Source organism: Plectropomus leopardus, chromosome 8, assembly GCF_008729295.1.
Source record: "Plectropomus leopardus isolate mb chromosome 8, YSFRI_Pleo_2.0, whole genome shotgun sequence".
Taxonomy (NCBI): Eukaryota; Metazoa; Chordata; class Actinopteri; order Perciformes; family Serranidae; genus Plectropomus; species Plectropomus leopardus.
In genome coordinates, this window is record NC_056470.1 from 20965277 (window position 1) to 20980268 (window position 14992).

The window sequence follows — 14992 nt, forward strand, 5'->3', positions numbered from 1 at the left end:
ACATTTAAGAGACAAATATTGTACTTTTGACTCCACTACATTTCTATGAAGGCTCTTGTTACTTGTTACATTTGCTTTGAAGTCAGCAGATGATGTTTTCTTGCAAAAGTCTATAAACTGCGATCATGTAGTTCTGCGTGTTGTTTGTTCGTCGAAGTGGCGTTCCCGTACCTCTACCTGCGCATGCACTACTCAGATTGGGTAACTCATGGGTAGAGACAAGTAGAGAGGAGGTCATCAGCAGGCAGTTGCACTTGTTATGTGGGGTTAGTAATGGCTACAGCAGCACATGAATGACCATGTTGGTCCTTTTTTCAATTTGTGTTTCTGTGAGCATGTCTATAGGCTCTGCAGCATAGTCAATAAGCTTTTCATTCTACAGGTTCGGCTAGCAGGTCAGTTCTTTTATTAGGTCATTTTAAGTGAATCAAGTCTTTTTTCAACTCCAAGTAATAATTCAACTCAGCAACTTTCACTTGTAGTGGAGTAATACTTGGCCAGGAGTATCTATACTTTGATTCAAGTTGTGTACTTTGTCCACCACTAATTTAAACTAATGTAAATGTGCCAACACATTTGCAAGAGAAAATCTCTGTTGTTCTGAGATGGTGATAATGAAGATCAAGTGGAACTCAGTTTACCATGTTTAGCAATCTAGAAAATCTGTAATGAAAAAAATGAGACATTGAGCTGAAATGTAACTGATTGGATAACTGTGTGATGTAGGTTTGTTGCTCTGTTAAGAGTGTAGAAAAAGTATCTTAAGAAAAGATAAATGTTTGTTTACAACTGTAGAAAAATTGTAAGTCATCCAACCCTGCTGCCCCCTCCTCTGTGCCCACTAAATCTGTCACTGTCAGTAGTTCAAGTGGAGTTCAGCCCCCTGTGGCCTGCGTCTCTGCATCTCTGACTCACTACCTGCGTAGGTGTGCAGCAGCCAAATGACTCTAACCCCTCACTTCAAAACAGCCCATAGGCAGACGAATGAAAAATCCCCTCCTGATCAAAGAAAAGCTCTTTATTCAATATGTCTGCTGGTGTGTGTGTGTGGCTGTCACGCAGTCTTTCGGGTGCTGTTTACACTGGGGCAAGCTAAGTCATGCAATCTGATCCCAAGCTTTCTGAGAGCCTCTCCAAACCCCCCCTCACACAAACACACACGTGCATCCACCTCTCAACACTGAGAGCTATTGGAAGGAAACGCGTTGTTACCTCACTAAGACATGCTGGCGTCAGTGTGTGTGTGGGTCAGGAGGGCGAGGGGGGTGTGGGGGGGTGTGGGGGGGTGTAGACACATTGCTGCCATATGTGCACCCTGGATGTTCACCCTCAGCTGGGCTCATGAGCGCAGACTTCCTCCAAAAGTTCCTACAAGGTAACCAGAGTGTAGCCATTACTGAGCAGATGGCTCAGAGTGGATCTGTGTCATTTCAGAGCTGTGCGGACTCTCTGGGGTGCATTTGTTGGTCTTGAGCCTAAAGATTTCTACTTCCATCTGTGGCTGCTCCTCCAGCAGGAAGTGGGTCAGTGGGATTCCCACACTCAGCTAATTTCACACTGGCTTTTATTCTGCAGAACTTCCCCACTCTGGCCCTTGGGAGGATCTCTTTTCTTGCTCAGCATCTTCTTAATGCAATATTTTTTTTGTTCACCTCTTTTTCTCCCACCTGCAGTTGCTGCTCGCACCCCCCTCGCCTCTTTAGCATGTGTGCTCCGTGTGCTGACAGCCTGGCAGGTGTGTGCAGGTGTTCCCCCCCATCACTCAACATCACACAAACCTGCCCCTGCACCTCTGAACACACACAGCTCTATCTTCCCATTCAGATACTGTCATGTCTGTCCTGATGAACTCATTTAGAGATGTGAGTTAACCCTGTAAAGCCTGATCCATGAATAGTCAGAAAATTCTATTTTTGAAGAAAAATGTTTGCATTTGTTTATGGATTTTGTTTTACAAAATGTCAAGAAAATATTTAAGAAATAAGAATAATTTTTAAATATGGAAATGATTTTTGCATGATTTTTGTTACTTTAGGCTTTCGTTGTGATTCATCATAAACATCACACATAGGCAAAACATCAACATCAACTATTTTTTGTTATTTTTTCCTAAACAGTTTCTGTCTTTATTCGGATAATGTACTTTCAGTTCCCCTGCTCTCTAGTTTGTGGTTGTTGAGTTTCATGAGTATTCAGGTATTGCTGTCGTGCATGACATGGAGGTTACAGAAAGCTGTGTATCAAATATGATACAAATAGCATCTTAGGGTTAATAAAAAGCATGTTGAGTTAGAGCACATTTTTCATTTAAAAAAAACAAAGCTTTTATTTACATGTGGCAGCAAAAGGCACAGTATTCCCATTTGAAAGGCACATTCAGCAAAATAGGTCATAAAAAACTGTATGCCAAAATGTTCCCAAAAAGCTAAACAAATGTCATTCAGACAATATTGGTCAAGTTTAAGTGGTCCTTTCATGTCCCGTAACACACAATGAGTGATTTTGTGGTGTGAGGAGGGGCGAGCGGAGGGTCACCTGTCGCCAGGGCCACAGCTAACATGTCTCTCAGCGCCCTGCCTCCACAGTACACCCTACACAGACAGCTGTCTCAACACACACACCATTTATGTATAGTATGGTGAGGAATGACATCCCCACATACACACACCCAAGCAGCTGCAACATGGCCAGAGTCCCGGACCGGCCGGCACCGATGGAGTTTCCTGGGAATTAACTGCATGTTCAGCTGCCCTCAAATCACACACACATGCACACAGTTAACAGGACGTAGCAAGATATGCTGTGTATACCAATATTACCTAGAGTCCTGGAAAAGGCACTTAAGAAGTTGTTTTATAAAAGCAACAGAACTCCAGTTTTCTGTCCTCCCATGGCTTTGACTGTCTGATCGGTCAGGAACCAGCTTCCACTGGCTCATGAGAGCAGTTCAGGGAATGTGAGTCTATGAGGCAGGGCAGCATCCTGAGGCGGTGTGTTTGTGCAGCAGGGACATGCGACTGAAGGTCCGTGAGCACGAGCCACACTGGTACTTCTTCACTTCGGAGTGTGTCTGCAGGTGGGCCCGCAGGTTGGATCGATCAGCAAAAGCCCGGTTACAGTGTTGACAAGCAAAGGGGCGCTCACCTGGTTTAAAAGACATGAAAAGTGTTAGCATCGGGGATACACTTCATTACCAGGCCAAAGGTCTGTCCTGTGGTCATTGTTTTCCAAATGATCTACAGATAACAAAAGAGCAGGAACACTACTCTTACTTAATGCAGATTGACCTTTTTTCATGCATGCAACAGTTGTGAGGCTGAGATAAGATTGTGCCACTTCAGGTAATAACATTTGCTCACACGTCAGGAGTCATCAATGAATATCAATAGTGCAGCCAGCTGTTCCATTTACAAGCCAACAGAGCTTGGAAGTCAATGTGATTACTCAATGTGAAAAGCTGTTTTCTGATGCATACCTGTGTGTGTGCGGATGTGTCCTCTGAGCAGCCATGGTCTGGAGAAGGCCTTGCCGCAGGTGGGGCACACACAGGGCAGAGTGTGCGAGCGGATGTGCATTTTCAGGGCGCCCAGGCTAGTGTACTCCTTGGGGCAGTGTTTGCAGTGGAAGGCAGGGCGTGCAGAGACCTCAGTGGGCAAAGAGGGCGTCTGCTGCTGTGGTGCACAGTGGGACATCTGATGATGGGACAGTGCAGACAGGCTGGTGTAGCTGTTGCTGCAGTGCAGGCAGTGGTAGATGTGCTGGATGATATCTGGGCTGGGAGGATCTGAAGTGCGTCCACCGTCCTCCTCTTCTTCGCCACTGCTGCTTGAGGGAGAGCTGCTGAGGTCCAGAGGGCAGAGCAGTGATGGGGAGAGGGACACGGGGCTGATCGGGGAGAGCGGTGCAGGCAGGGTGTCCATGCTGCTGAAGAATGGGTTGGTGGGGTAGCAGGTGAGGGCTGAGATGTTGTTCTGCGTTGGGAGTTCAGCTCGTGGAAAGCTTTCTGGGACAAAAGCTGGCAACAGAGAGAAAAGGAAGTCAGGTGGGCTGTAATGGACAGGTAATCTAATAGAGCACTAAGCTTGTTTTCATTCTTGAGTGTCTTGTTACAGCCTCCTTTCAATATAACCCTGATCCATCTGGCTTTTGCATTAAGTGACCAGAAACATTTGTTTTGCACTCACAAGGAAAACAAAAGTTAGCTGGTGTACTCTGAAGGTAAAAGCCTTTTTTTCTGGCTGACTGTTGACTATCAACTTGTCAAATTTAACCAACTTGCATCAAATTCAGTCAATCAATAAGACAGAAACTTACCAGTATGGCTCTCCAGCTGACTCTCTTTGTAGTATGGCTTCTTGTTGGAAAAATACTTCTTCACAAGGAATGACCGAGGCATGTTGGGATCTGGTTTCTCCGATAAAGTACAATAATGACCTTAATAACAATTCCCTCGGTGGAGTGCGCTCAGATCCAACGATGTGCTCTTCAGACAGCTGCGGATTCCAGTCAGACGGAGAGAAAACTCCTCCACAACACCACTACCGGGGTTAGATGTATCTTGCTCAGGAGTCGCAAAGTTGCCTCCTCATATAGTACCAGAGAGGAACAGCAGCGGGGTGGGTGGGCAAATCTCCGCCCAAAGACACACCCCGTGCGTCAGGGATCTCCACTATACACAGGTGCCCGATGTGCCTAAAAGTGTAGCAAACCGCAAATCTAATTGCGCAATCTACGGCTCTGATAGCCCACTTTTCTTCATCTACAGACATACATTTTATCATTTAATGTAAAAAGAAAGTAATTCAAAGTAAAAGTCTGCCAAAAATGTTCATTTTTGGAAGACAAATTCTGTTTAGTGTGTACAAAAAAATTATTTTCAATGTGGTTAAAAAAAATTAATAAATTACATGAAGGCAAAGCAGGGTCAAATCAAGAGAGTTAATTTATTTTTAACACCTTAAACATTAACCCCCACTATGCCCATTCCTTTACAAAATGTGTCATGGCAAACTGAAGCTATAGCGCCCTCTGTCGGCTCATTGATGATCTGTCTGGGTGAGGTGGTTACCTCTGTGGTAGTCGACTGTATTTGTGCTCACTCACGTGAAGTATACTAATGGTTAAAATAGTGATCAAAATATTTTAACCTTGTTCCTTGCTGCCATTAGTGCCATATTGCCTATAATGTTCGCGTGTGTGTGTGTGTGTGTGTATAATATTTTACCTGAGTGTATTAAATGCTCACTCAAAACCCTTTTCCATAAAAAGCAAAGTCTATTGAGGAAAATATTTTTGGTAGTAAGCCAAAACAATAACCTAAATGCAACTTACAACCATTTTTGTTGCTTTACCCTTATTGTTTTGGCTTTAGTTACCAAAATGATGAAATCAACATGCCACATGGCTTAGCTTGTAACTATTGGGACCAGTTGTTTTGTTTTTGTTTTTTGTTTGGTTTTTTTTTTTAATGAATTTTTGCCCTGCACATTCTCTCAGACCAATTGAAATATATGTTTAATGTAAAGCACATTTGTATTAATAATGCAATAACATGTTTTGTGACTGGCTGCTAACATTTAAAGAGCATTTAAAGATGCAAATTGTCATAATTTACCTGATGTCCAAAATTAACCGACTCTACCTTACAGCTGCCTTGGTTTGCGTTAATAGATGCAAAATTAAAATCGCTGTTAAACAAAACAAAACATTTGAACCATTTGTGTGGTTAGACTTTTAAAATTGCCTGCCAACAATTAGACCCATTCGTTGTCTAAAAAAAGAGACATTTTTATCATGTCTCCGTTTGTGTGCCTATGCCTTTGAGGTTTCAACGCACTCTGGTGAGGTGGGGGCATTTTTGAGGAGACAAAATCATCCCGGCAGCATCCCTCCCATTCTCTGCCTCTCTGCGGGGAATAATTCCCTTCAGATAAGTGAGGGGCTGTTCTGCAGCTTGCTCACAGCAAGATCCGAGGTTCAGTAAATCAGGCTGACAGGAACAATATGGTGATGTAACCTAAACTCAGACAGGCACCTAATACACGTCGTGCCTTCGAGTGGCATGAACTGGAGTAAACGGGTAACACATAATGATTTAATCTCTTAATTCTTCATATGCGTAAACGTGCGTAAAGTTTTAAACTCTGAACTCACCATCTTCGCTCACAGAAATGTTGCTCCACATTCCCTGAGACAACTGAACAAGGAAAATGTCTCACAGAGCACCTTATAAATGTAATAAGCTGCAAAAGAACTTAAACTTGGACCCTCTGTCATCATTACGGCTGTTTAAAGGCCTTATTTCCGAACTGTTTTTTCTTTAATTATACGAAATGCTTATCTACGCATCGAGACCACAGCATGTCTAATATCCTGTATTTCATCGAATAGCTATTATATATTGTTTTATTAAAGTTATTACTCGTAAGATTTATTTGTATTTCTATTAGTTTGCATATTGGTCATCTATTTTAACTTATTTTACATTTTCGTAACGAGCAGGTCGAGTCAGAGGTAAGAGAAAATGCAAAAAGGCGATGTGAGTGCCAAAAAAGGATTTTAAAAAAGAATTCATACACACCTATTTATTTCTTAAACGTTTTTGTTGGTGCAGACACCCTTTGAGTCTAAGATCAGGTGCCAGTCATTACACAGGAATGTGACAGTCCTCAGCGGTCCTCTTTAGCATTGCAAAGAGCCTAAAAGCTCCTCGGTGGCAGGGTAAGCGGTGGGTGGGTGTATATGCACCTGTCTAAAAGGCGCCATTGTCACCGCATGCCCAAAAGTTCACACGTCGTTAGAGCGCTTGTTGACGCCGACGCCAAGTAGACTGCAGGTCACGAGGGCAGAACAGCAGTAAAAACAAAAAGCAAATAGCAAAGACACACGTGAAAGTAATCTGAGTTGTGGGTCTGTTGCTGAGGTTGAGAGCAAAAATGGTCTTTAAGAGCTTATTCAAACGGATCAGTACAGAATCATTTACATTAGTGATACTGAGGTGTGTTGAGCTGTGTGTATTTCTCCCTTACATAAACGGAAAAATAATGATAAAGTGAAACATCCACCTGCGCACACACACACACACAGTGCAGGCTGAAAACAGCTGATTACACACTGTTGAATTTGCTCTTCTGGGGCAAGCAGTTGGTCTGTATGGCTGACAATTTGTGTTCCAACAGGGTTTGAGTGACCTCATGACACTCAGAGGACGTGAAGACATGAAAAGTTTTGCAGAACAGATGTTCTCTCCTCTATAGCCTCAGGGATGAACTAGACAGCAAAGAGACTTAAACTGTCTCCTGAAAACCTCTTCTAAGAGATAATATGGTAGTTAAATCTTTATTTAGTCTCATCAAATGGAGGTTATGCAAGCTTATGCCAAAAAATAAAAATTCTGCAGTGAAGTAAAAGTCAGCCAAACCCCCACCACAATAAAAAAAAAACTTTTTGTACAAAGATGTTGGCAACAATTAATGAAATGGAAAATCTTTGCTCCAATCAGTCATTATGGCTTTGTAAATGTCATAAGTATTATTATTATTCTTTTCTTAATATTTGTTTTCAATTTAGTTTAGCTTTAATTAGCTTCCAGGGTGGGTTTGTTTAGATTTTATTGTTCAGTTTATTTTATTGAAATGTTCAGTTTTATTTAATATTTGGTTTTAGTATTACTTGTTATGAAATGAAGGTTATGTGCCCAGGGCTTGATGATTTTATTTCACGGGTGGTACTTCCACCAGTGCCTTTTTATGTCTGCTGATAAATTTGACCAAATTGACTAAAACCTAAATTAGTACAAAATATCACTTAAGTTAGTTTTTTATACACTTACGTGTATAATTTCATTTCAGTGAGCTAATGTTGCTAATGTTTTTTCACTCTATTTTTAGTTTTAATCTAAATTTAGGGGACTATAATAAGCTTGAATCAGATCAGTTTCACTGTCCTTGTTCAGCCTCTTCTACTTTACATGCTGAAATGCAAACATGCTGCAGCTTTATGATTTTGTTACATCTTGTTAATTATTTTTTTCTAGGATGCCACTTCTGTGATGTCAACACAAGCACATGGTAACATGGCAACAATGTCTTACACGGTTAGGTTTACGGGAATGAGGCACATGGCAAAGTGTAAAAACATTATCTCAAGTGATGTGGCAGGTGCTATCTAGCCATCTGACATCACAATGTTAAGGCCAAAACAGCGGTATTTTACAAGTTGGAAATGAAAATGGGCTGGATCACCAATGTCAGAACCCATCAGCTATCAGTTTTATGACTTAAAACATCTGGGGATTTGGACCGATGTTTTGGGCTGATTCAGTGTAGCCAGTAGATGTCCGAGCCAAAACTTCCTCTTTCTTGTGCTGGTCATTTTGGTTTATCGCTATAAGGAGATGTTGTATATGAATGCAGATACAATTCAAAAAAGCTAATAAAGAGCGAAATCCTCTTCAGACAATAGCAGATGTGTTCTCAGATTGTGTTTTGGGCAGTGCCTTTTGCCTCTCCACATGGACTGTTTAGCTGCCTTTTAAACATATTTGCTCAATACTACTCAAACTACAAATGGAAATCAGCATGCTTCAGATACCGAACCCTGTCGCCTACATACATATGCAAAATATGTCATCAAGGCCTCATGGCTCAGGATTATGTGGGTTAAATATACCAATTATAGTGCAACAGTTTTCATATGTATAATTTAAGCAGTAAATGAGAAGTTCCTGACTGACTGATAAGAAGACGTGAGCTGGGTTTAGACTGCTCTGAGACCAGTTACTTTTATAGCCTGAATCTCAAGTGACCCTTGAACTGTCCCTGAAGTTTACATAACTAAATTGCTGGATAATCCAAAAAACAGTTAAAAAAAAAAAAAGAGTGGAACCATCTCATCTTTTCTTCGCCATCCACCTTTTACAGTCCTTGATTTCTTCAGACTGACAAGAATGTAAAGTTATTATTTATCAGCTGTGGCTCTGAACAAATGATTTTATTCAGGATTCAGTTATTGTTTTCATTGCTCTCAGAGGATAATTTTGGATGAGAAAGTGACTATAGATAAGTATAAGAAACAACATTAGCTGCTGTAACTGAACTAAAAATATTTTCCCTTATTGCTGGCATTGACGGTGAAGCTGTGATTAAAGGTGGTGGAGGGGCAGTGACTGTATTGTGTTCTTTCATGTGTTTGAAAAGGAGACAACTCCCAAACACCTATTGTGACTGTACAAATGTTTCTTGCTCAAGTGACAAGTACACAGGTGCAGCTAAAAGCCCTGTTTTACATTTTAAAACCTGTTGCTGATGGCTTTAGAACAATCTGGTGCATCGTTACCATTCAGTCCATTCAAACAACAGGTAACGGTCACTTAAAGCTATTTACATTTGATGCTTATGCAGACTGACCCTGAAGCACATCATGAGACAAAACAGGTCTTCTTTGTCCACGTGATGATTCAAAGGATACAGCAGATCTCCCAACATGTCAGTCAATGAGTGGATGTGACAATACAAAGATATAGTTGAATCTGAAAGGATGAGTGTAGGATTATTGTGCCAAGCTTCATGCTTTTAAACCACTGCACCTCTGTTTGTTTGTTTATACATGTGAAATGGTGTTTGTGTGTGTGTGTTGCCCTAAAGTTCAGAGGTCCATAAAGTCAGCAGGAGATAAGATTATCCCCCTGGAATGCAGGGTTGCTCGTATGAACACACACTCCCACACACACACACGCTCTGTCATCTGTGCACCCTCTGCTGATGTGTCTCTAGTAGACGCAAACAAACATTCATGTTTTTAGTGAAAATCCACCTTGATCAAGAAGAGAAGCAGTCGATATGACCTACAGATTGAAGTGTGGTCTCAGCAGATTAGATATTTTGGGTTACAAAGTAGTGTTTTTTTTTATTATTCAGGGTTATCACAGACATGGAAAAGGAAAATTCTTGTAATTTTACAATCTCATTTTCCAGGCCTGGAAAAGTAATGGAATAAGTAAAAGTCTTTGAAAGTTTTGGAGAAATCATTGAATTTTGTGTTTATAAAGTTAATTGTTATAGTATTCTTCCAGGGACAACATCCCATATAATGTAACATAATAGCATTTTCTCGTTAAGTTAGCTGTTGTAGCTCTAACATGTGTTGTCTTAGGGTTGCATGATATATTGATGTCAAGTCAGGCTTATTAACTTAAACAGCTTATTTGCTGCTTGATACAAATGGACAACTTGCACAGTTCTCATTCCCCTTGAGTAATGTCGGCCAAGCCTTCCCCTTTAACCCTTTGACACCTGTGCAAATTGGCTTGATTTCTCACAAAAACATGGGAACAAGGTAATGAACAGCTTGAGAAGAAATAATGCCAAAATTAACAAGAAATTAGTTAAAAGTACAAGAATATTTGCACATAAAAAAGCAAGGACATGGCTTTATAAAAAGTGCTTAAAAATATTCATAATTTATAAACAAATGTATAAAGATGAATAATAAATTTGTATAAATAATGTTGAAAGAACAAAGCACATAATAAAGCAAGATCTCCATGGCCACTGAGAAATAACCTTTCTTATATAACAAGTTTGTTTCAGTCTCACTCCCTCTTGACTTTAGCTGGGCTTTTTTTTCAGCCAATCAGAGTGATTTAATTCCATGATGTGATCTGAGTGGCATCTTGCAGGTAAAGGTCAAGAGGGCCCTTAATTCTCTGGACCCCTGGGCCTGTACCTGCTAGGCCTTTTATAAGATATCCTTGTATAGGATATGTAGTATGAGTCAAAAGGTAGTACATTTGATCATTTAAGGCAACAGTATTCTTATACTTGTCACCACTGATCTGATACTACTTGCAGAGATCTGTAACTTATGACTATTTTGCTGTCTTCAGATCTCTGTCAGGATCATTTTGGATGAAGACAGGAACAAACAATCAAGTGACGCCACCTGCTGGTCACGTGGTGAACTGATCTACGGAGGCGCTGTTCTGAGACCATCCACGAGGAGGCGGCAAAAGACCAATAATGATGATGTCATTGGGGTTTACAGGTCAGTGGTTAAAATCAGAAGTCAGACATCAGATCATCTTGATTGCACAAATATGGAGCATCTAAAGGAGGGTTGCGAAGATCACATTCATTTAGAGGACACAAGGGTCACTCTGCAGTTGCACAGACACCAGAGATTGAGCTGTGTTTAATCTTTCAAACAGAGGTGAAAGCAGTATTCAGTTCCTTTACTGAAGGGGAAGTACTAATACCACACTGTGAAAATATTATTTCAAGTTATAGTTCTGTTTTGAAAATGTTACTTAAATAAAAGTAAGTATTCAACTAAAACACAAGAAACTTGAAACTTGTAAAATGTAATAGAATATTTAAAAAGTTAAAAAAAAAAAAAAAAAAGGTAAAGGTACCCAATGCAAAGAAATAAAAAACACCCTTAAACCTAAATTTTAAAAACAATAAACCAAAAAAATGTAAAAGAAAGTAAATATTTTTTTAAAAAAGCATTTTTTAAATGTAAACACCCATCAGAGCCTTAAAATTATTGAATGCCTTGCATGTTTATCAAAAATAATTGCCAAACAATTTTCTAACAATCGGCTAAATGATTAATCAGCTACTCATTTCAGCTGTACTTGTATAAACTGTTCAGTGATTTAATTTATAGCAAACATATTTTATCAACTCTGGTTAATTTTTTTATGCAAAAACCTTAATTTGTAAAATAACTGAAGGTGTCAGATAAATGTAGTGAAGTGAAAAGTACATACAATACATCCCCCTGGAATGTAGCGGAGTAAAAGCATACAGTAGCATGAAAAGAAAATACTCAAGTAAAGTACAAGTACCTCAGATTCATACTTAAGCACAGTACTTGAGTAATAGTTCCATTTCAGCAATGCTTAAATTCTACTTTTGTAAACACACACTCGGGTGTACACAAACAGACACAATGGGCTAAATGAATAGACACTGAGGAATGTGTGCTTTCTGCCAACCCCTATAACTGAGAATATCAACAATGTCGTCTGTAATCCTGCACGACACGAAAGATCCGTATCGACCTGTTGTGTTTAATGACTCAGCAACCACCCCCTCAGGTTGGACAATACAATATAATGATGATGATGTAAGATGAGGAATCCTGTGTGTCACAGAGGCAGGACAAAAATGTATTGTCTTCTTCATACTTCTAAAGTCAAACCTTTTTGGAAACCTTAAATGCAAATTTAGCACAACTCTTGAATGCATATAAAACAGCTCTGACCTCTGATATTTACATTTTGGGAACTGTATTATATGTAGCGGTGGATGAGGTACCTAAAAGCCATACTTGAGTAAAAGTACAGATTTCTTACCAGAAGACTACTTTGGTAGAGGTTTAAGTCACTGTTTAGAATATTACTTGAGTAAAAGTGTTAGTATCTGATATTTACTGTACTTAAGTATCAAAAGTAATTTTATGATACTAGATGTACTTAAGTATTGAGAGTATATGTACAAGTAAATGCTGATAATAAAAAAGTGGTCAGAATTTTGAGAATTATTAAGTTAATTTCTTCACAACACAAACACTTTTATTATTCACCACCACCATTATTAAATTGTCAATACCACAGGTGTAGATATTGGGAAGGACACAGGGGACTTGCTCTCCTCAATATTTAGAGCATGCATTTGTGCACCTCAAATAAAAACATGAAAGTAGCAGAGGATTTTTATATTTGACAAAATAAAATACATTTACACCATAAAAAGATGCAGAAAAGACACAAACTGGTGCACAAACATTCAGCAGAATGCAAGAAATTAAGTGTCTGATGCTCAAACTTTTTGACTAAGGACCCCCAAAACCTCCCGTTCCATATATGTATGTGGTTGAAAGTTGAAGTACAAGTGAATACTGTTAATTTAAAAAAAAAAAAAGTTGTCAGAATTCTGAGAATTATGAAGTTTATTTCTTCCCAATATTCACCACCTTAGAATGGCGTGTACACTAGGCTTGAAGTGAAGTACAAAGTACTGTAATGAAGTATTATTACTTTTTTACACTACATGCATGTTTCTAACCCTCTGGATAAAACATGATCACTGCTGAATTCAAGGTTTTTAAGTTTGTTAAAAACTGGGACACAGTTTGCACAGACATGTATTGCATGCTTTCTGCTGTGTGTCCTGCAGCTAAAGTACAGCAGGCCGTTAAAGCTTTCGACAGGAGTGACAAATGATTTCTTCTTTTTTTCCTCAGCTTGACACCTGAGGTGTTAATATGTGACAATTATGTAAAGGTGGATAATTTAGGTCATAATGTGCAGACTTACAGTATCTGGGTTATGCAGTTACAGGCACCTGAAGAGTACATGCGAGGGGTTAACCCTCAGAGTAGAGTGTTTCCTATGTTAGGGGTCAGTGTGTGTGTGTGTGTGTGTGTGTGTGTGTGCGTGCATGCGCTTCTCTTTATATTTTTCACCCATTTCCAAAATGAGCATTGCCCTCAGTGTTTCTATCAGCCTTCTCCCTCCAATAGCAAACTGCAGAGTGGGTATCTGTGCCAGTGAATGTAAAGATCAAATTTTCTTGAAAAACTTTTTAAGAATCTTTTTAAAGAAATTCAGTTCAATTTTAATATGATGTATTAAAAAAAGGACACATTATGCCAAAAATATAAAACTTTTTCACGTGACGAATTCACATATTTCACATATAGGCCTGCTGAATGTTGTGTTTTGTAGGAGATTACATCAGAAAAACCCATATTAATGTTTTCCTATGAAATTATTAAAACTACATCGTGTTATCGGGAACAGAAAACGCCGCGACGGTAGAATATGTGATTGCTGTTTGATCGGATTTATCGCCACTTGTCATCTCACCGAAAACAAGGAGAATTAAAAGAGTGGAGATGCCGGGGATTGAACCCGGGGCCTCATACATGCAAAGCATGCGCTCTACCACTGAGCTACATCCCCTACTGGTATCTATAGGTATATCACACAGTTCATAAAGGTGCGGTTAGACACAGGATTTTAAACTTGTAATACGAGATGTGGGTTGACTGGGATATTTTTGGTCTGACTGGGGCCAAGTTATGTAATGAGGGTCTCATTCTTAGCCTGGTTTAAACCCTTGACCCAGCTCTACATACTGTATTTCCTGCGTGTGTGTGTGTATGTGTGTTTGTGTGTGTGTGTGTGTGTGTTTGAATAGGTTAAAAAAAATTGTTAAAGCACTCCTTCTCAAGAGACTCTGAGCTGTTTTTAGCAATGGTTTGTTAATACAAGAACTGAACTGACATCAGAATGAATGAATGGAAAAAAATGTATTTGTAGCTCAGTTTTCTTTGATTTTATTTTTGCTCTATGCTATTTTTAACCTGCAGGTCATGTTTTGGTTTCAGTTAGGGACTGTTGGTTACTTGTGAGAGGGGAGGGGGTGGTGCAGAAAGGAGGACGCATGTCAAATAATTTTGACAGTCCTTTTTTTATCTCTGATATTTAAAGAAAACATGCCTACCAAACTGCAAATGCAGCTTTGTTTATCAAAGAATATCTTAAACTATGATTATAAATGTGCTATATAAAGAAAATAATTATTATTTATTATTTATTATTAAAGACACTACAAAAACAGAAATTATTATTGGATTTTCAGATTCCTGATGGTCTTGAAACACAGAAAAAAATGTGGGAAAAAAGCATAACTAAATCAAGCTCCAAATAGTGATATTTCATCGAAACCACTTTATTCTAGGTGTCATGTAAAATTTTGCCAAAAATAAATACTTTGCACCAACTTATCAGCAGCTACTACAAGAGTGGTATCGAATGTTTTTTTCAACTGCAGGATTTCATCTTCAGCTTTTCAATCTAAAAAATCAGAGAGTAAGTTCTTAAAATCTAAACTACTAATTTTTCGGGAGGTCTTCAATTTTCCCCAGGTCACTCAGGGAGCCTCAAGCAAAAATATTTGTAGCTTCAGGCCAAGTAAAACAA

General features: G+C 39.3%; 1 protein-coding gene and 1 non-coding gene across 2 annotated transcripts; both read right to left on the reverse strand.

The window, feature by feature from the left end:
• Window positions 1-2454: 2454 nt before the first annotated feature.
• On the reverse strand, window positions 2455-4554 carry snai1b (snail family zinc finger 1b). Its single transcript, XM_042491960.1, has 3 exons — window positions 4315-4554; window positions 3476-4015; window positions 2455-3144 (listed from the first exon to the last, which is right to left on the reverse strand). The coding sequence occupies exons 1-3, from the start codon at window positions 4394-4396 to the stop codon at window positions 2963-2965; spliced, it is 804 nt and encodes a 267-aa protein (XP_042347894.1). The 5' UTR covers window positions 4397-4554; the 3' UTR covers window positions 2455-2962.
• A 9343-nt stretch (window positions 4555-13897) lies between these two features.
• On the reverse strand, window positions 13898-13969 carry trnaa-ugc. Its single transcript has one exon. It is a non-coding gene; the product is annotated as a tRNA-Ala (tRNA).
• Between the last annotated feature and the right edge of the window lie 1023 nt (window positions 13970-14992).